The sequence below is a fragment of the Helicoverpa zea genome, chromosome 31 (assembly GCF_022581195.2).
Source record: "Helicoverpa zea isolate HzStark_Cry1AcR chromosome 31, ilHelZeax1.1, whole genome shotgun sequence".
Classification (NCBI taxonomy): Eukaryota; Metazoa; Arthropoda; class Insecta; order Lepidoptera; family Noctuidae; genus Helicoverpa; species Helicoverpa zea.
Genome location: NC_061482.1, coordinates 9,466,575 through 9,487,247, shown reverse-complemented (window position 1 = coordinate 9,487,247; position 20,673 = coordinate 9,466,575). Strand labels below are relative to the sequence as shown.

The 20,673-nt window shown below is 34.9% G+C and overlaps 1 protein-coding gene across 2 annotated transcripts in view; it reads left to right on the top strand.

Moving 5' to 3' along the window:
- Positions 1 to 250: 250 nt before the first annotated feature.
- Positions 251 to 20,673, top strand: part of LOC124645297 (forkhead box protein L2-like) — a 57,727-nt gene continuing 37,304 nt past the window's right edge. For both annotated transcript variants that reach the window (XM_047185098.1, XM_047185097.1), the window contains exons 1-3: positions 251 to 582; positions 2,604 to 2,779; positions 15,590 to 15,701. In XM_047185098.1, coding sequence (XP_047041054.1) covers positions 2,699 to 2,779; positions 15,590 to 15,701 — 193 coding nt within the window. In that variant the 5' untranslated portion in view covers positions 251 to 582; positions 2,604 to 2,698. The remainder of the gene's footprint in view (positions 583 to 2,603; positions 2,780 to 15,589; positions 15,702 to 20,673) is intronic.

The following is a 20,673-nucleotide window of genomic DNA, read 5'->3' as shown; positions in this document are numbered from 1 at the left end:
TTTTGCTATACAGTCAAAGTAACGATTTACATAACAGAGATTACATGCAATTGCTGCATCTATCGAGGATAGGTTTGTCGGGTTTTTGAAATTGGTCAGGAGTGTGGGTTTTGATTTGAGAAGGTGGGGTAATTAACCACATATTCAGGTGAATGCTACACTGTGAGGACGCCTACACGGCGGCGGGCGTCGAGCTTTACGTTGATGTGTTTGAAGCGTGAGAGATTCGTTGAGTATTTGAGTCAGTCCGCTAGTCAGCCACGGCGCGCGTCACTCGCATCGCGCTCCGCTTGCGTCAACGGTCCGATAGCCGAAAGCGAACCTGCGCCCGCCCGCCCAGAGACCTGTGCGTCTATGCTTTCATTTTAATTATACATTCAAATAATATTGTTTATAAATATACTTGTTGTTTCAACTTGAACTATCTGTGTTTAACTATAGACAGAAAAGTTGTTTTAAAGTGTTCTTATAACTGTTAAAACTTTCTCAAGTGGTTTTCCAAGGATGTTAATGATATAAGGAACTTTTCCGAATTCAAGACGGCTGTGGAGAGCTTAATTCACCCTGAAATAGAAAAAGTGGGTAAGTACATACTTAATATATGAGAATTAGAAATAAAGACTTGACCACGGGACTGATACTGTTTTGTATTCTTTAATATAAAAGATATTAGAACCTATCCGTATAACATCAAAAGGTTATATGAACCAATACCCAAATTATTGAAAAGTAGTATAGATTGAAACTTACATTAATGAGTGTTGCAATAATTATAAGTTAGAGTATTAATTGAGCTCTGTAATATGGATAGCGACTTCATGTAGGTAAATATCATAATATAGGGCATACCTAATATATTACATGAAGGTAAGGTGTAACATTTTTATAAGGTGTAAAAAATAATTTAAAAGTTTTGTTATAAAGAGGGCTAATCTTACCGAGGAATCTACTGATTTTATGTTTGTAACTTAGGTAGGTACTACAATTTTTATACTAAATTGAAAAGGAAGTTAAGGGTAAAAGAACGAAAAATTTGCCGTAAAGGCGAAGAACGTAGGAAAACGGGGAGAGGCACCGATTTACAGTTTTTTGGTTTAATATCTTAATATAGGTATTACAATAGCGAGCAATTTCACGGCTGGTTAGGCAAGGTTTGGTTATCATTAATAGTGCAACTCACCTCTTAAACACTTTCTAAGTTTTGAATGTCAAATCATAATTTGATATTATACATGATAGTGGCATATCTTCCTAGGTAGGTAGTGAGTGTGAAATATTTGAAAGTAACGTTTCCCACGGGGAACTTCTTCCTAGGCTTGCCCGCAAAAAATACAGCCTAAGTATGTTACTCGGGGATAGTTTAACTTCCAAACAGTGATATAATTTTTCAAATAGATTATGTATTTTCGGAATCCTTAGAGTAGGTAGGACAAACAAAAAATAAAAATATTCCTCTTCATCATATTGATATGGATAAATAACTTTGTCCAACTTTGAGCCTTATTTCCTAAGGAATAGACAGTAACATGTGCGGTGGATCCAAACTTCTTCAAGATTGGTTTTACCATAAACATTATCAATTTTGTATTAGGTACTGAACCATATCGTATGAATTATTACTCTACAATTTAATAGAAAATAGTGGTTTCAAATTTAATCTTGTAGACTTTTATTATCTGAGTAGGTATACCTAGATATTGTATGCACAGGTATGTTAAGTCGTGGTGGCCTAGAGGGTAAAACACCATCCTCTCAAGTATGAGTGTGAAGGTTTCTATTCCAGGTCAGGCGAGTACGAATGTGACTCTTCTAAGTTGGTGCCTGTGCATTTTCTAATTACCAAGTCGAACATCTATGTCTGATTACATAAGTGAAGGAAAAGAAAAGATCCTGATAAAATTTGGACTACAATGTCTGAAATTACTAACCTGCATTCCTTGGTAAAAAGCGTAGCTCATTTCCATAGGTATTTTTAAGTCAAGTTTAAAGAAAATCTTCTAACATGACGTTAGTATTTGATAAACTCAGAAAAGCCCTAAAATGTTTGAGAAAACTTTAAAAGGTATGGTTGTAGTCTGTACCTCTATTTTAAAAGATAAAGATAAGTAATTGTTCAATAATAATTATAAGAATATTTGATATAGTTATGTGTTTCACGCGGCGGCCGTGTCTCGGGGAAATTCTTTCTCTATCGGAAAAATATAGGTATGTGTAGCTATAGCCTATGTCACCTGCTATACAGCGTATGTAAACAAATAAATCTTTCCTCTTTATATTATTAAATAGATGTTTATAGTTTAGGGCCATACAGCCATAACACTAGGAAGTGGTGACTAGAAAGGGATGTTTTGGGAGTGCTGTCCGTTTGTAATTGTGACGTGAAAAAGTGCAAATCTAATTAGCCTGGTCTCAATAAACGATTTTGATTTTGACATTGGGACATCATTAAGCTGCAACATTAAGCATCTCGGAAATTTATTACTTTGAAATATGTAATTGAAATTGGTAAATTGGCACCCCTACTTATTTGGTATTTGATGAGTACTGGATTATAATATTGGTCGGGGTAGTTTGGGTGTTTTTTACATGTGTATTCTGTACAGTGGCCCGGAGCACCGATGGATCAGGCCTCGATGGAGGCTGCGAAGACGACGTCTCGCGGCTGACCCCGGGCCTGCATCCAGAAACAACTTTCGACATGAACGATCTGCCATCGAACACCTACACGTTGGACACTCGCAGAATGCAACTATACTCGCACCCACACATACATCCCACGGTGAGTCAATGCTTTTGTTTCAGGTACCTCCGGTTGACATAAATCTGACACAAAAGGAACGTCACGTCTAGAATTTTCTTGCAATAACTATAAGTGTTAAAGGGAAGAAAACCTTATGGATTAAGATACAAAAATACTTACATCGATGTTTATTTTAAAATATGTCGACATTAGTAGGCGTATGGAGAAGCGCGTGACGTCTTTAGTGCGATCTCTTTACGTATATCGATTGAACTGTATATCAAAGGTCAAAGTTCGTTGCTAATCTGTTTCTTTCATTAAAAACATCACCTATGCTTAGCGCCATGAAACGAAACACTTAACGTGTCAAACAAAACAAGAAAAATAACAATCAAAACTAATATGGATCGAATAAACTGAGGCAAAACAAATCCGTCTTTAAACCATAAAAACGTCGACAGTAAAAACAAAAATATAACGTTGAAAAGATGAAATGTATTGCAAGGCGCGAAAATAAGAATAATTTGAGGGTATGGTACCGACCGGGCGTAAGGTTTCCACTCTGAAAGTGGCCATTCGACTCGCCATCGCTGCTCTACCAGTTCACAGGAATACAGTCATTTATTTTTTCTGATTCATGCTCGGTGACCCTACAATTTCTATTAAGGTAAACATTATTGTTTGTATTACAAAACGCTTAATTATGGTAATTAAAAAATGAATTTAGTAATACATACGATACCCCTGCCTGACAGATGTAGAATCATTTAGATGTCGTCGCTTATTTGAATCTAACTCGTTATAATTTGATAAATAAACAAGGGGCTTTTAGTTTGTAAATAAATCATGTTTTCTCTGGCATAATTAATTTATTGTAATAATAAAATTATAATGACTTTCATAACAGCCAGTGGTGAGCATGACGTGGAGCCGCCAGCTCCCGCACTATCGCAACACTGAACTCATGTTATCAAAGATATCTTCGTCACCATCCGTTACATCACCGACCTTGTTTGTTTGACTTTTTCTTGCCATTTTATCAATGTGTTTAAAGTTACCGATATTTGTATTAAATAAAAACCAAGTAGATAAATATTCTGCCATAACTAGCCTGGCTAGATGTAGCGAAGTATAATTAGTTCACCTATATTCAGTAGAGTTAGTACGTACAATATATACCTAGTAATTCCTCAGTAATCTTTTAATTGGTATTTCACGGGTAGATTAGTTCTTTATGAATCATCTTCAAACGTTTGTTTTATTAATTTCCCTTAGGTAGTAATTTGACAAAAAAATTTAGCTTTCAGATAATAAATCTATTTAGCCTATATTTCCTAGGCAAGTTATAAGTGTTAGGTACCAAAACAAAAAAGAAAATTACTAACTAAAATTAATTAAACAAATATCTAAAGAACGTTGCAAGCGTTCGTAATAGTGGCACAATTTTATGAAAATTCAAGCAATTGAGTCCGAAGCTGAGTTTTATCAAACGTCCCTGACACAAGTTCATCGCAAGCCGAACAACAGATTGTCAATAAGATTCAGTAGGTATCACACAGCTTAGTACCTACATACTTGTAAAAATACATAAGAAAATTTCAGTTTGCTTTTGGTAAAGTTAGATAATAATAGTAGGGATATTGTTGTTTAAAGAAGAACAGCCGGCGCCATTTTTACGTAGAAGAAATCACATTTATTTTCTTGGGTTGACAAACACGTTTTAATTAAATGAATTCAAATAACTTTTTTTATATGACTGGTCGTCAGCGGAGTTGTATGCAGTATCCATATCTATCGTACTCCAACGTTAGGAATTTCTGGATGGTTTGCTTGCATCGTTTTGATCACCTTTGAAGAAAATGGGGAAATTTCTATATAGGGAAAACCCAATAGTTCATGTTTTTTTCTCCTTTTTATTCTAAAGTACCTATGTAGGCACGCATAATAGGCAAGCATAATTTTTAAAATAGATTTTTATAAAATAACCTTCACAGATCCAGTAAGAATTATCACTATCGTTGTCCTTGCCAACCTAGGGATAAAAACGACTTCCTGTACAGAAAAGGCAAGATGAGATAGCACGAAAAAGAATATCCACAAAAATACTTTATCCTTTAAAATACTTAGGGTTCTCATCAATTGTAACGTAGATGGCTGGAAGAACACGACGGTAACACGGTATTTGATGAAACCTAAATTTACCGAATCGGAATAAGGAACGATTCGTAATTATGTAACAATAATTTATCAACGTATGCAAAGAAGAAAGATGTTTGAAATGTTCCATGAATTGTAAAGTGAACATAAAGGCTACGTTAGTGTGCCGGGCGACCGATGACGTCGACTCAGCTGCTTCGGCACGCGGCGACTCGAATGACTCCGCTGTAATTCGACCGGACCCTGTGACAAATGTGAAAAGTATTACGTTAAAGTGCGCCCGTGCGCGCTTGCCACCGTCCAAAGTTCTCTCAATTCGACTTATTCGACAAATACGAATAATTTCCTTAATCAATACTGTAGGTATGCCTATTATTGTTTTCTATAGTTATTACGTGACACATTGTCAATTTTGTGCTTTTCCATGTCTCAGAGTTGGCGGAGTTGCCACCTGCGAATCTTAGAAGTTTTGACTCAAATTCAAAATGTTCTGAATAATTTCACATGATTGATTTTCATTGGCGATGCACATTTTAAAGATAATCTCAATTAATGTTTGTGTAGAAGTCTTCTGGTGCAGCAATTTACCTATTTCCAAAGTATCACACTTCAGACGTAGATGGAGAGAATATTCGTCACTCTTTCAAGCAAAAACTGCTGAACAGATTTTAGAAAATTAAAACTCAAAAAATACATAGGCTGCTATTTATGCTTGAATATTTGTACAAGAACTTCCTCTGGGAAGCAGAAAAAAAATAGAGTATGACGCAATTGACCCCAATCCACAGAAAACGTAATAGTACCTAAATAAAGGATGTCAATGCTACAATGGTGACGAAATTACAGATCGACCGTTAACCGCTGAGCCAGCATTTTAATAAAATGCGCTAACACAACTGAAACTACTGTTCCTTGATATGTGCTCAATGTCCACATCTATATTACATTCATTCATTGAAATGCAATACAGACTTAGGAACCATAAGCATTCATATGTTCCTTCTATTAGAAACCGGTTTCATATGAACATTCTTACAGCTGTAGTGTTATACCTATAAATGCTTAAGTTTAACTTTATTTAAAAAACTGAGCCGTTTGCTTTTAACGCTTCTAAATCTACATGGTGAAACTGCTGAACGCATTGCAATAAAGCTATGGAGGCAAGCTACTTTATTCGGGATATGGGGAATAGTCCCCACGATATAGAGTAATAGCGAACAAAGCATAATTTAACCTGCTGACAATATGACCAAAACGTTTATAGCTGAAAGTCAAATAATATCAATAAACTTGATCAATAATATAACATTGCTAGGTTACGGTGCAGTAATATCTGCGGTAAATGGGGTTATAGGTTCCTATAGAGTACATATTATATTTCTGTATAATAATTTGTAAATCTGCCTTGAAAATGGAACCATTTCGTTGCTAATATCTAGTTTGGGAGTTAAACGTACTGAATATTTTTGCAGATTTACATTTTAGGCCGTAGTAACAGAAATCGGTTTAGGATGGTAAAGCAGTATATTAATTACCCCAGAGCCCCATTGTGCTTATTATCCATCCTCTAAGTAAATATCCTTTCAGTGGTGTATTGTTCAGATTCGGTCCTGTATTCTATAAAGAACTAATATGTTTTCGTCTTCTTCTTCCCATCCTGTACCAAAGTTATTTGGGGTCGGCGCAATATGTTTTTTAAAACAGACATCATATTATAACCCTTCTTATTAGTCCCTTCATACTATGTCCTCTTTCAGGCAGTCAATCCATCTTTTCTTCGCTCTAATTCTGCCTCTCCATCCTTCTATATTAATTATATATTAACACATTCTTTGTAGCATGTGTTTCACACCTTATCATCACATGCCCATACCACGACAAACGCTGACCTCTAATTTGTTCTTTCACTGGCACTACTTTGATACAAATAATAACTCCATAGGCAACAAATAATTCAGTCACCATGTAGACTAACTGGGTATTTATGTGTGTTCTCGGTTTTTGAGTAATTAGGGGTTTAGTTTGTATTTTATCTTCTTCAACTTAAGATTATTATGTTAAAATAAATAGTATATAGGTAGGTTACTGTAAGGGCCGAGGCATGCATAGAGCTTTTTCCAAAAGAATTCATAGTAATAAAACAATATTTATTTAAATAAATACGTAAAATAATTTAAATTTTCAGCTATGGCGCCAGCTTTTTTATTGAACCTGAAAGGCAAACGCATTTATGGCTATACCTGCAGCCGCGTGAACACCACCACCATTTGTAGGTACCAAGCAGAGAGACTTCTTACTTAGGTGGCTCCGAACCAACATTGCAATGTCAATGCCTTGTGCGATATTGCAATTAAAATTTTATTCCTTCATAATCATTGCGCAATCTTCGATATGACCATAAAAGTCAATATTTGCACAATATCGTAATATTGCATTTATAAGTAATTTAATGAAACGTCTAGGGAACCCCTAATGGTACACCTAATCCAAGAACAAAAAAAATAAAAGAGATCAAATCATAGGGAATTTAATAACCCCAGCATACATTTTCATCCAACCTTCCTGGAGCGGTATACCTAATGTTATAAATTCGAAAAAACGCCTTTTCGTTCGCTATTGCTGGGGCGGTGTGATGTTCCAAATTCAAAAAACGCGCCTGCAATCGATTTGGTTATCACTGTCTGTAAATTCGGTTTACATTTTTGGTAATGTGAGAAAAATACTTATTATAATATTCGTTCATATTATTGTAACTTAATCATTGGTTCCAACGAAATGCGTGAAAACTTCCAATAATGATATTATATTCAACTAGTTTATGCCAGCGGTTTCACCCGCATCCCGTGGGAACTACTTCCCGTGCCGGGATAAAAAGTAGCCTATAGCCTTCCTCTATAAATGGGCTATCTAACACTGAAATAAATTTTCAAATCAGACCAGTAGTTCCTGATATTAGCGCGTTCAAACAAACAAACAAACTCTTCAGCTTTATGATGAGAATTCAGACATCTGCCGTCTGCACTCAGTATGCATCGGTATATTTCGTGCTTTTGTTTTGATCTTCCAACAAAATTTAATACTGCAATAATAAACATGGGAATTTTAAAAATATCTGCACAGTTAAGTATTGCAGAGACGAGGGCCGGGGGGAGACGGCGGCACACTGCACAGGTCACATTGTGTAAAGAAAACGCAAAGCTAGTCAAAGTAACCTGCACGTGCAAGAGAACGTTCAGTATTTGTACATTTGTTCAGTGATCGTGGGTGGCCCTGTACTACTTTTTTACATATGTATATTTTACTCGAGCGTCAACTTTCATTCGAATCTTGCCTCCAACCGAGATTCGATCTTAAATAAGGGATGTAAAGAACTAAAAGAGCTGATAAAGCTAAAAAGTAGCTTATCGGTTACATTGCTAAGCCGTACAGCTAATTCGGTCGTGTACAACTTACAATGGGCCTATTTCACGAGCCAATTAACTTTGTAGCATTTTTATTGATTTTATTTCGCTTACAGTATCAAATGTCTTTACAGATAGATTAACTCACTTGAATCTTAGCCATTGTTCAAATCTTCTACATAGATTAATTACACCATTATGGGCATATAAGCCTACATTCGTATTCTTATTGATAATGTTAAATAATATTGAATCGATTTTATTTGACGGTCGGCAGGCCTGCAAGCTTTTTGACAGATCTTATGCCCAAAATTTACCTCCTCACTTTACGTACGACTAGGTTATTACTTACCATGAAGTAACTTCAGACTATGTTGGCATGCTTCAGTTTTCTACTATGAGGAGGAACGCAGAGTAGATGTAGACATGATACACATTCCTGCGTCATTGACTGTGTCATGCAAAAACATTGCAGCTAATTAAAACTTAAATCTGGATATTCATGAGCAACGACAGCCTACACTAAAGTTACACGAGTTCCACACGAAGGGAACCACAAGTTTCAGTTCTTTACCAACCTGACGGTTTTAATTTTTTGATGGATGATTTTTCTATTAGTCAAAATTACGTTTTATTTTGGAAAGGACGGTGTTAAATGTTTTACCAATATAATATGTAGGTTGGGAAAAAATCACTTTTGTCAACAACCCGAACTAAATATAAACTATACTATGAATGAACATTATTTTACAAGGAAAAAACTGTAGACCTAAGTCGGGTATTTTTGTAAGTAATGTCTTTCTGGAAGATAGCATCTACCTACGTTGCTTGAGGGGGATCCGTTCATTTTTGCTGCGACTCAACAGAAACCTTAGGCACACTTACTTTTTCCTAACTTTTCTAGCACATTTAAATCTGTTCAGCTAGTTAAGACCCAGACACCAAAGGAGAGTGAAGCAGAGAAGTTTTTAATCAAGCTATAATTTTTTTACACTACAGTGGGCGTAGACGAGATGTTAGAATCACGAAATTCTATTGGTTGTTTAAAAAACCTGTACCGCTCTGCTTTGGTGGAGTCAGGGCCTTACCTTAAAAGATCGAACCTGTTCTAGAGATACGGGTGAAACCATGAGAAACACACACACTATAATTACAAGAGCTGTTATTTTTAGCAATTCCTGAATCTATCGTAATAGCCTAAGCCTAGAACACAAAGTATGTACGTACGTATGAACCAAACTCACAACTAAAACAATCACTTACCTAAGTATATTAAGTTAGGAATAGCTGTTAGCAGGCCCGCCGTAAGCGGGCGTGCAAGGCGTGCACCGCACGCGGGCGGCACGTCCTAGGGGGCGGCAAATCGAGCGACTTATCACGTAATATTTAAAAAATACAATATCTTTTTCCCCATAATTTGACTTCAATATTTCCGAACACAGCAATAGCGCTAAGAATATTACTTACACTGCCGGTTTCAGTTACATCTGTTGAAAGATCATTTTCAAAATTAAAAATTATTAAAAACGATTTAAGATCAACCAGTAGCGTAGCGTGGGGCAAATGCTATTTAGGGGGCGGCAAAATTAAACCATAATTACGTAATAAAAATATTTTTACTAAAAATAGATGAGTAGATTAGCAATAAAATTTCAGAAAAAGCCGCCCTAGCTTTGGTCGTCTCCTATCAATTTAGACTGTTTCACCCTTTGCATCCCCAAAAAAATTGGCGCTCGCTGCGCTCGCGGTTCCATGTCAAGTATCACATTTTATGTTTGTTTAATTGTTGACGCATTCAATTCCGAAAAATGATTTTTCGCGCACGTCCGTTATGGCTTTTTGTTCACTTTGGTTTTTTATAAAACGTTTACTTCATGAAAACTCTAAGGAAAAAATCGCGCTCGCTTCGCTCGTGGCTTCATACACATTTGCACTTCATTTCTGTGCATATCTTACTTTTTGACTTTGCTTTGTTAATTTACAGTGGTTTTGTGTCCTTAGACTAAAAAATTTTCGCGCTCGCTTCGCTCGCGCTTTCTTTCATATGTAGTCTGTCTTGTGCGTTGACTTTGCACATATTTTTTTCGGTTGGACAAGTAAGATGGATATGAATGGGCGGGGGGGTCCGGTCCCCCCCTTACATATTTTTTGACAAAACCCAGTATAATAATGTAGTCGTAGGGGGCATAATCAGTTTTGCACGCGGGCGAACAAACAGCTAGCGGCGGGCCTGGCTGTTAGTATATCACGTAGAGCGAGCTGGATATACAAAAAAAAAACTATATTATAGAATAGAACTAGACATTTAATTTTCTATAAAAAATTGATAATGTAAACTCATCAAGTGTACCCAAAACTATTTTTTAGACTATTTTTGTTTCATATAAAATCTTCTTTGTGCGTCTGAACTGGCTGGCAGAAAAAAAAGTATTTCGGATTTATGGTGTTCTTTTTCTGAAACTGCTGACAGGCGGCGAAGCATTATTATTATTACGGCTTAGCATTGTATTTTTAAAAATGTTATAATTAGATTATTATAATGTATTTATTATTATTTGTATATTTGCCAGAGTAAAATGCTGTTAAAAGGTTATCGCTGCGATGTTGCGTTGGTAGCTGACAGAAATGTTGCGTGACAATGTATTGATTTCATTTCATCTCGAATGTATTTGAAAAAAATAATATTCTAAAAGTGCCTCTTAAAAAAAATTACCGTTAATGTTGTTTGAGTGTGTCTGATGTTTTGGTGTTTGTGGTTTCGTCTTGATCTCTAAGTAATAATTGTCGTACATAGGCATAAAATGTTTCTGAGTACTGCTGGTCGAATGTGTGTCGTATATTTTAAATATGTTCGCGTGTATTGGGATGTTTGTTACAAATATGTTTTTTATTATATTTATACGTTGATTTTGGTTACAATATTCATATTTATTTATTTATTTAAAATACTTTATGCACATTGTACAACGGCGGACTTAACGCCTTAGGCGTTCTCTACCAGTCTAACTTTAGGGTGGACATTATGTGTAGTCATAATTAGAGTATCTAGTATAATATATCTATCTAATTGTGTATTAGGTTTCAATTGCTGTGGCTTATTGTTGGGTGTAAAGGTTTTTTCCCTGTGGTATGGTTGGTTGTGTTAATGTAGGTATAAAAATATCCTATAGGATGCGTTTCAGTTCCAGACGTAAATTTTTGCTCGTATCGTGTTTACACCTCCCGAATTGATACACCTTTGTAGTCGTTTTATAGATTCTTTGAATTGGTTTTTCCATTTTTATAACTTGCAAGATCATTATTCTATATTATGATCAATGATTAAAAGAATGCGTAGGTACATCTTAAGTAAATGCATTCCTGCGGTATGAATACCAGGCAAAAATTCTGCAGTTAACCTAAGTAGATATTATTTCGTTGTGAAGATTTAAAATATTTATGGAAGTTAGCACCCCTGAGATAACCCACTGACCTGTAAGTAGACTATGCCAAGGTCCTATAAACTGAGAAATAAAAACTAGGGAAATGTAGGAGTTTAAAATGATCATTGATACCTAGAATCTTAAAGTTCTTACTTAACCAATTTATTTGTTAAGATGATGATGTCCTCCTAGCCGATTATCAGCTACGGCGGCGGTTCTCATGTAAGGAGATTACCCAACTGTGTAGGACATATTATATCTAGTGCACAAGCATTTGCGCAGACAGAGGTGCACTCTCTATTCCTTCATTCTCATAGCCCGATGGGACGGCAATATTTTACAACATACGTTTTGCTTGTTTATCCAAGAAAAAAAACTTATTTCTATAATTTCACTCTCAAAAGTCTTGTCAAAAGGCATGACTCTTTTACAAAGTTTTTGTAGCAACAAGGTTTGTTAGGCGTCGTTGAGTTTTTTATTTTCAATACATTAAAGGTATTAGTTATTGTAACTCTAAATTAATAAATTGTATCCAATGATTGAATGACTTTATTATGTTATGAAAAGATGGAATTCTTGAAATGCGACTCATTTTCAGATTGTGGGTTTGAAAACGCCCATTAATTACCATGCTATTTTGGTTTAATCCCAGCTTGCGATCCAATGTGTCGTCTCGTCACTATCGTTGTAGTTAGCAGATACTTTTTTAATCGTACCTATCTGAAAAAAGGTTCGTATAAATCGTATAGTAGTTATAGGAATGCAATCATTTCATATTAATTTCAATAATGTGTATGTGGATAAAGGTATGTGTGTGTGGATGGATATCTGTTACGACAAGGTACACCGCAAAATGATGTGCATTCTGAAATTTGATTTGACAATGACTATTTACTAATATGATTATTTCAATTATGAGTATGAACAAATAATAGCCGCCTCATTTATTGTACTTTGACATAATCTAGTTACCAATCAGTCCATATAACTGATTTTCTCATTGGAATGGACTAGTATAATTTGAATTAATAGTTCAGGAGGTGTATGTAACTTTTCAAGATTGATGGGTTGATGTTGTAGGTTTGGGGAGTCCAAACAGCATTTTACATATTTCAAATTGCCTGAAATGTTGGTAAACTAAAGCTGACAAACTATTGTACATCTTGATTGACAAAATATTCTTGGTTGAAATTCAGCCAAGACTCATATTTTTTCTTTAAAACTGTGAACACGTAATAAATGTCTTTGTGATATTGTTCGTGATGTTACAGTGGGGTCGATAAATTATCTTACGTAATAAAACATTCAGCTTAGCTATTGCAATCTTAGTTACCTATTAGTCTTCCCCGTTAAGAAGTAAGTTTAATGGTGTAGGTACTCAGTATTTTAAGTTATCATTTAATGGGATAAAATGTTTCGTCTTGACAAAAACTTTTCACGCCTTGACCAATATTTCTTTATATAGTTACAAGAAAAATGGCCTGCCACTGAAATTCTCGCATTTATATTCCAATTCTAATTTTTTGGTACAGGAATTTTTCTTGAGTGTCACGATGCAGCAAATAAATATTGGTCGTGAATTGAAGAAATGAATCGATCTCGCTCTTATATAGATGATTCCGAAATTTTATCTCTTTCGCCCTAATAGCCGGCTGACAAACATGTATCAGCGGTTAATAGGTGCGCTCACGCAGCTGTTGCGAACAAATCAGCTCGGATATAGCTGACACTGTCAAAAAGCTAACGCTTGGGCGCACTTTATACGCTAGCAGCGATAATAAAGAAGCAACATTTAATTGTATACTTATATTGAAACGCATAGTTAAGTTCAATGTTGAATGAACCAACACGTTTGCAATCCACATAACAAATGAATTAGATTTTTTGAAGTCAACTGCCAATCTTTATAAGTATAACCTATTATATATTACCTAATATATATTATATTATGTATCTATAGTATTAAATCTGTGTAAAATCTAATATTGCGTAAAACGATACTTAGTTGGTTATTAACATTAAATAAAAACAATATAAAACAATCTGAAGATCATATTATAATAAGAAGTGTTTTTACTCGGAGGATATTGTAATACCTACATTTGGTCAGAAAAGGAAAATGATAACTTTTAAGTAGATATTGAAATACCACTGAATTTGCAATTTATAAAAATCAAAGTAAATAGGTTTCACTTGTTTACGCATTTTTGTATTACAGTGAAAGAAATGAAATCTCATTATAAACAAATAAACGAATTTTAATATACCTAAAACATTATCTTTCCATTTATATATCTATTAAAAAAAGAAACAATTGGTTCAACAACCCAATTGTCACGCCAATCGTTTATCCTTTGTACCACGACATAACAAGCAAAGACATTACGAGGAGGGTCGACTCGTTCATTCAAGATCGGAGAAAGCATCCTACGTATTTAAAAATAGATATTGTAGAATATTTATTGGCTATCTCTTCGGGATTCGATTTAATATTAAGATTAGAAAAAATATAGTACGCGCGTGCTTATGCGATGGCCGCTAATTTGTTCGTTAATATTAGTTCCCGAAGTAAATATGTGTATGTATTAGGATTTGTAATTATTTAATCAAAGTGTTGTCCGATGGAATGAAAAGTTACGAACTGGTGTGGGTACTTTACTTAACAAAGGTGAGCCCCGTTAACGTTAGTCTGGGCAACAAAAGTAGTCCCAAAAAATAAACGAAGCAATTTAATAAAAATGTCTCATCCTGGAAATACAGTACTTAAAATGAGTACCTTTGATTTATTTAAGAAATAGAATTCAAGGTTGTTGTTTCACTAGATAGAATATTATCCAGATTACTGATATCAGACTATATAATAATCGATACTATAAAAATATTATAAAGAGGAAAGACTTCAATGCTGTTTATAGAGTGGATCGTGAACAAAAATAAAGTACCTACATGTAAAAACAAAAAAAATTGACCGACATTTCGGAGACCTTCTTTATAGCAAGTATCATAATAATTGTAAGTTAATAGAATTGTTTGTATGAACTATCACTACGTCATCGCTAATGTACGACTATCTTAACATTTTTATTCTCCGAGGACCTGCCGAATATGGAAGACCAGGAGCAATACTATGCCTTCTTTTTCTTCCCGTTGTTGCTGCCGTGTTCGCATCTTATTTGGGTTCGGCGTAATAAGTCCTACTCATATTGACTTCTTTTTTATTCATGTCCTCTTTCAATCTGTTTTTTTTCGGCCCGTTTCACCCTCTTGTTCCATCAACACTCATACTTACTTAATACATATAGACGCAATACTATGCCTAAAATTAAGGTTAATGAAACTTAGGATGTGATTAGGAGCTTTTTTATTAGGAATAATAATAGTAAATCAAAACAACTAAATAGCTAGAAAATGAGCAGCGAGAATGTGTAACAGGAGTAATTAGTTTTGAGTAATTATTCACCATAATTATGTCGTAGATTCAGTTTTGGTCTTACATCATTTAAAACGGATTCTGCACATCTATAGCATTCCTACCTGTAAAATATAAATTTAGCTTTGCAATTGTACGGGATATGACTTTGGTTCTTCAGCGGATTTTCTAATTTCTGCTTTGATCACGCAGACAAACTCCTAGGATAGCGCTGTCCAAGCTGTAATAGTCCTTTTTAATATTATCTAATTCACAATGTAGAAGTGTCAGTTATAATTGACAAATGTTTTCCAAGCATATTTGGTGTCCGCTTCAAATTATTCCAAAAATATTTAAATCCTTTACCCTTGTTGTTGGCTGATAAAAATCTTGTGGTTTTAATTCATTTATTTTAGTCAGAATTTAGTGATAAATAACGGAACATATGTTTTTTTATTAGGAGCTGTCAATACACGCGGTGTCAACACACGAGCTGCTGAAACCTAAGGATGAACCCTCTTATTCATTGGCTGCTTCTACGAATCTTTGCTCGGTCAGTTTACATCACACAGGTCAGTAAAACGATTACAATTCTTAGTTTTATTTTGAAGCGTTATAAATCACCTTCTTTGATTTCTTACTTAGGTACTTACTTTTACATTTCAGTTTGTAGGCACGACCATTTTGACTGCATTTTTTTTGAATCATTTGTGCATTTGACTTATCTTTTTTTTAAAATTAATATCAAGTAGTTCATTTTTACGGGTTGTTTCTTGTCAATTAATGATACAAAAGGATTGTTATTTGATACTTTTTCCCTTTAGGCAACTAACCGGATACCCTAGCGACGGCGAACGAATCGCATATCACAAGGTGTACCTACATATAATTATTATAAAACAAATCCTCGGGTGCGTTTCTCTGCTTGTGATAACAGGATTTTCTTACGCTTTTCTCCAATAGAAAGAGGGATCAATGAAAAGAGATTTATAAAAAGGCTGGGTAGGTATCTATATTATTTCAACATTTTATAATAATCCGCCATATATTTCGGCTAGCCGTTCTCAAAACATTGCCGTTTAGCGAAAAGTGGCGGTTCTACGATTAACTGGATTGGCCTTATTGCTCTTGAAACCCAAAATATACTTGTTTGCTCTAAAAACCCATCACAGATTACGCCGATGCCTGGTATCTGGATGGCCCTAGGTTGCTGTTAAATAAACTTGAGCGCTTGCTAAATCTTTGCATTCGTTTTGTTTTGAATTTCAAAAATATGATGTTTCACAATTTTTCAAAGAACTCAAGTGTCTCCCAATTCGTCTTCGCAGGAACACTCGCATTATGTGGCCTCTTAATCCTAAATTTGCTTCCTGCCTGTATCTTGCAGGATACATCTTAAATTCTTATTTTAAAACCCTCCCTTCCACTGACTTCTGCTCTTATTCCTTCAATTTGTACACTGTACGGCTATGGAAGGAGTTGCCTTGAGGTTGTTGTTGAACTGAGGAGCTGCCGAGTGTTGCTATGTTAAAACGGAAATTGAACGAACACCCTCTGTCCTCATCGGCATAACATGCATGTAGTATTTTTATATTTTTATGTTTAGTTATTGCTAGTGAACATGTATTGGTTTTGTCTTCTTTTCATTTAACAAAGTCTATCTACATCTCTTTTCATAACAAATTTCCCGTAGCGGGTCTGCTGGAAGGGATTTCTTTAGAAATAAGCAGTGCCTTTGTACTTGTTTGTTTTACTTTTCTCTCCTTGTGTCATCAACTGTGTACATAAACTGTTAAAACCTTATGCAATGTTAAAACAAATTAGTGAAAATAAAGCAGCTCATCTGCAGTTCATTTTTTGGAAAAGATCATACTTATTTAATAAAAAGTACCAACGTAGGTAGGTATATCATATTTTAGCGTAAGTCAAGAAATAACTGTCGTGTTCCGTAGTTTAAAACAATGTTCTTATTGTGGCTGCAATGACTTAGCGTTTCAACTTACCGACTTGGCTGAATGTCGTACCACTTCAAACGTTTGTTGTGTTGGTACGAACTTAGGAATATTTAATTTACGACCCAGCCAGTATTGTTCATTCAGAACGGTCTCGGGTTGATTGGCGATATTAAAAGTGTCAAGCGCCCGCTGCCGGAAATTCATTGATAGATTTAATCGCCTTGCACTGAAATAACGTACCACGCAGTAGGATTTGATTTGAGGAGTAAATTGCTAAGTCATTAATGCCGTCCGGTCGGCGCGGCTCTCCGCACTAAAAACTCGAGCTATTTTCAGGGAGCTAACAGGGATCCTTGAAGTTTGAAATTAAAGTCTGCTTGCGTCAGTACCCACCCGCTTGGAGCAATAGGTTTTGTTTAGAAACTGCATAAGAAACTACATACATAGCTTTAAAAACTAGTATTAGTTAGAGGTAGTTATTAGTTGGATCATTCTACTCTCCACAGTATTCTTAGAAATTTGATATGTTTACCTATTATGAATTTTCAATCCTACTTTTCCCAACTATATTGAGGTCAGTTTGCAGTTTAACTTGATGCAGCATTAATAGCAGAGCAAATGATAGCATTAATAGCAACTCAGTTAACAGACAAACCGATAGACATATCATGAATCTTCACTGAAGGACAGTTGTCAAACTCGTTTATGGCACATTAGTCACATTACAGCTTAACCTTTGTTCGATCGAATCTTGCAGCTACGACTACAGCTTTCCTTTTCATCATAAGGTAAATTGACAAAACAATAGAATAATGACAGTGTCTCCCTGAATTATCAAAATGTTCATAATTTTCTATGCAAAGCAAAGATTGGGTTTCCACTACTTAGTGCACGTTAAGAAACTTGCCATGGTCCAGTTACTATAGGGAAAACCGACTATTCCATACAGAGATTCCTTACATTTTTGGAAAAAGGTTATTTCTTTTACTGTTTTTTTTTTTAATCTTTGCTCGTACTTACCTTACTCAGTGATAGCATTACTCATACGTAGGTATCGTGCTACTGAGTCATAGTCAATTCATTGATTGATGTCATCCAATTCTCCATGTCATGGAATATACGTAGAAAAGACAGTCTAGATAGATCATGCAAACCACAGAATGCCACTAATCGTAATCTAATACCCTGCGATCCCGAATGATCTGTTGTAATTCGAGGGTTAAGAACTAGAGTAGCGTAAGGCCAAAATGACAACTTCTCAGGAGAGCCCGAAAACAACTCAAATTTACCTACTGTTATCTTATAGCCTTTTTTGTGGGGTAAATCTATAGTAGTTAGATATCTGATTTTTACTAATAATAAAACTTTATTTATCGGCTACAGAATAATGTAACTTTTTGGTCAATCAAAATATGGTTTCATTTTAATAAAATTTATTTTTCAAAAACTGGTTGACATACGTCATTTTAGCTCTTCCATAAATTAGTGCCATAGTAGCGTATCCCACCCTTACGTTTTTTTGGCAGGAAGAAAAATTACGGAAGCTTACGAAACAAGGACAGTAACGGTACTTTACGTTTTTTGGCACGAAACAAACTAAGCTTACATAATCAAACTTTCTGCGCTATTAACGTATGGCAAGATACGTTATTTAAGCGATTACATTGAAGGCATATTTTGGTGTCTTATTCGCTCTGCAAATCGAGTTACGATCGTTGTGCTCGTAATTTTTTTGAGAAAATAATGTCAAGATTGTTGTAAGCAGAAACACTTCATTTTGGCAATAAACAAATATCTTTTTTTTATATACGTTATTGTTGTACTAAGCAATCAACACACTACATCGATCCAGTTTTTTGGCACATAAAAATATGGGGATTAAATAAACGAATGGTGAAAAAAATTTTTTTTTGTATTTTTGCCCTTACGCTACTCTAGTTCTTAACCCACGAATTAGCCTAGACGTGTAATTGTGCAAATGTCATTTAGCTGACGAAATATATTTGTATCCTGTGTATGTAGTGACTTCGATCACGAAGGTACTTATAGAATATCCTTTTAACCTGCTCATTTTAGTTTTTTCTGTCTTACGGCCAGTTTCTTCATCAAAAGTTAAAGTTAAAGTAATGTCTAAAGTAAAAGTAACGGTCAAATACGTTTTTTCAAGGCTAAAGTGACAGCAAAACTAATAGAAAAATTGAATTTGACCGTTACTTTTACTTTAGACATTACTTTGACTTTTACTTTGGCTTTAACTTTTGATGAAGAAACTGGCTGTTAGTGCTTATTCCCACTTGTTGGGATTCGGGTCCATAATGTTATAATCGGATACCGGTGCCTTCGTTCACACACACGATTAATCAATCTGAATGTATTTTTTTTTATTGGTCCCGATTGGATGGGATGATTTTACAGAATTTTCGTACGTATAAATTTTCAGGAAACTTAATCACGTATTAAAAGAAATTATGAATATCGGACAATCATAGATTGGTTGTCGGTTCGCACTTTATCGACGAACTAACTTTGATAGTCGGGATAAATACCTTTTTTCTCAATTCTATCATCGAAGGCCCATGCGCCTGAAGTCTTTTCACAAGTTAAAAAGGAAATGACTTATTTGATGGTATATTTTAGGATTTCGACAGTAAATAACCTTTGCGTTACCTACATCTAGTTTCCTAAGCAAGGATTCAAATTAATTACGCTGTGTGTGAAATCTAAAGTAACCGTTTACGACTTGGGTTTAGATTTTCAATATGAATAACGTTAATGTAATTTTCGGTTTAGCAAAGATTAAGCACGTGACATAGGTAATATTTTTTTATACTTAATTGAATAGTCTTAGAAATAAAGTCTTCACACAAGTTACATAAGGGCACGTCACACGTAAGCGTTAATGTTTATAATATGTGGCTGGGTACAAAATATGTTTACATTATAATCACAGCCTTCTATTCCTTGCTATACTCTATGAGATCATTGTGTTACATACAACTGGTAAGTATTAAATTGTGTTTATGTATAACGTATATAGGAAGTGTCTTATGAACAGTTCAACATTAAAGCGTCAATATACAAATGGATATAAGTACCTACACGTATCAAGTACGTTTCACGACGGTTTTTAGTCAGTAAGAGTCTGACACTCCCTCGCCGCTGCTAACCCACAGCGGGAGGGGGTCACTTGATGATTTTTGACGTCGTTAAAAAAAAAAGATTGTCTCAATCGCGGTCAAATTGGATTGGTAATTAATGAGTATCTGGTAGTAGTATTTATATAAATACTACTATATCTTTTGTCGTTGTATCCTTTGACGACAAAGGAATATTCAGAATGTTAAAATAATAATAAAAAATTTAAAGCATGTAATGTAATTTGCAATTCAATTATTTTTAAGTCACAAACGTATTTAGGTATTTGTCTTTGCTTTCGATGTATTTTCCATACTGCTAAATTACGATTTGCTGATTTCTACAGCCGCAGCCGCTCTATATGGTCTAAACGGCACCGCACACCATCCGGCTATAGCTTATTGAAAAATGTCAGTGTTAATCATAATTTTCTAACTTTTATAGGGCTTTTCTG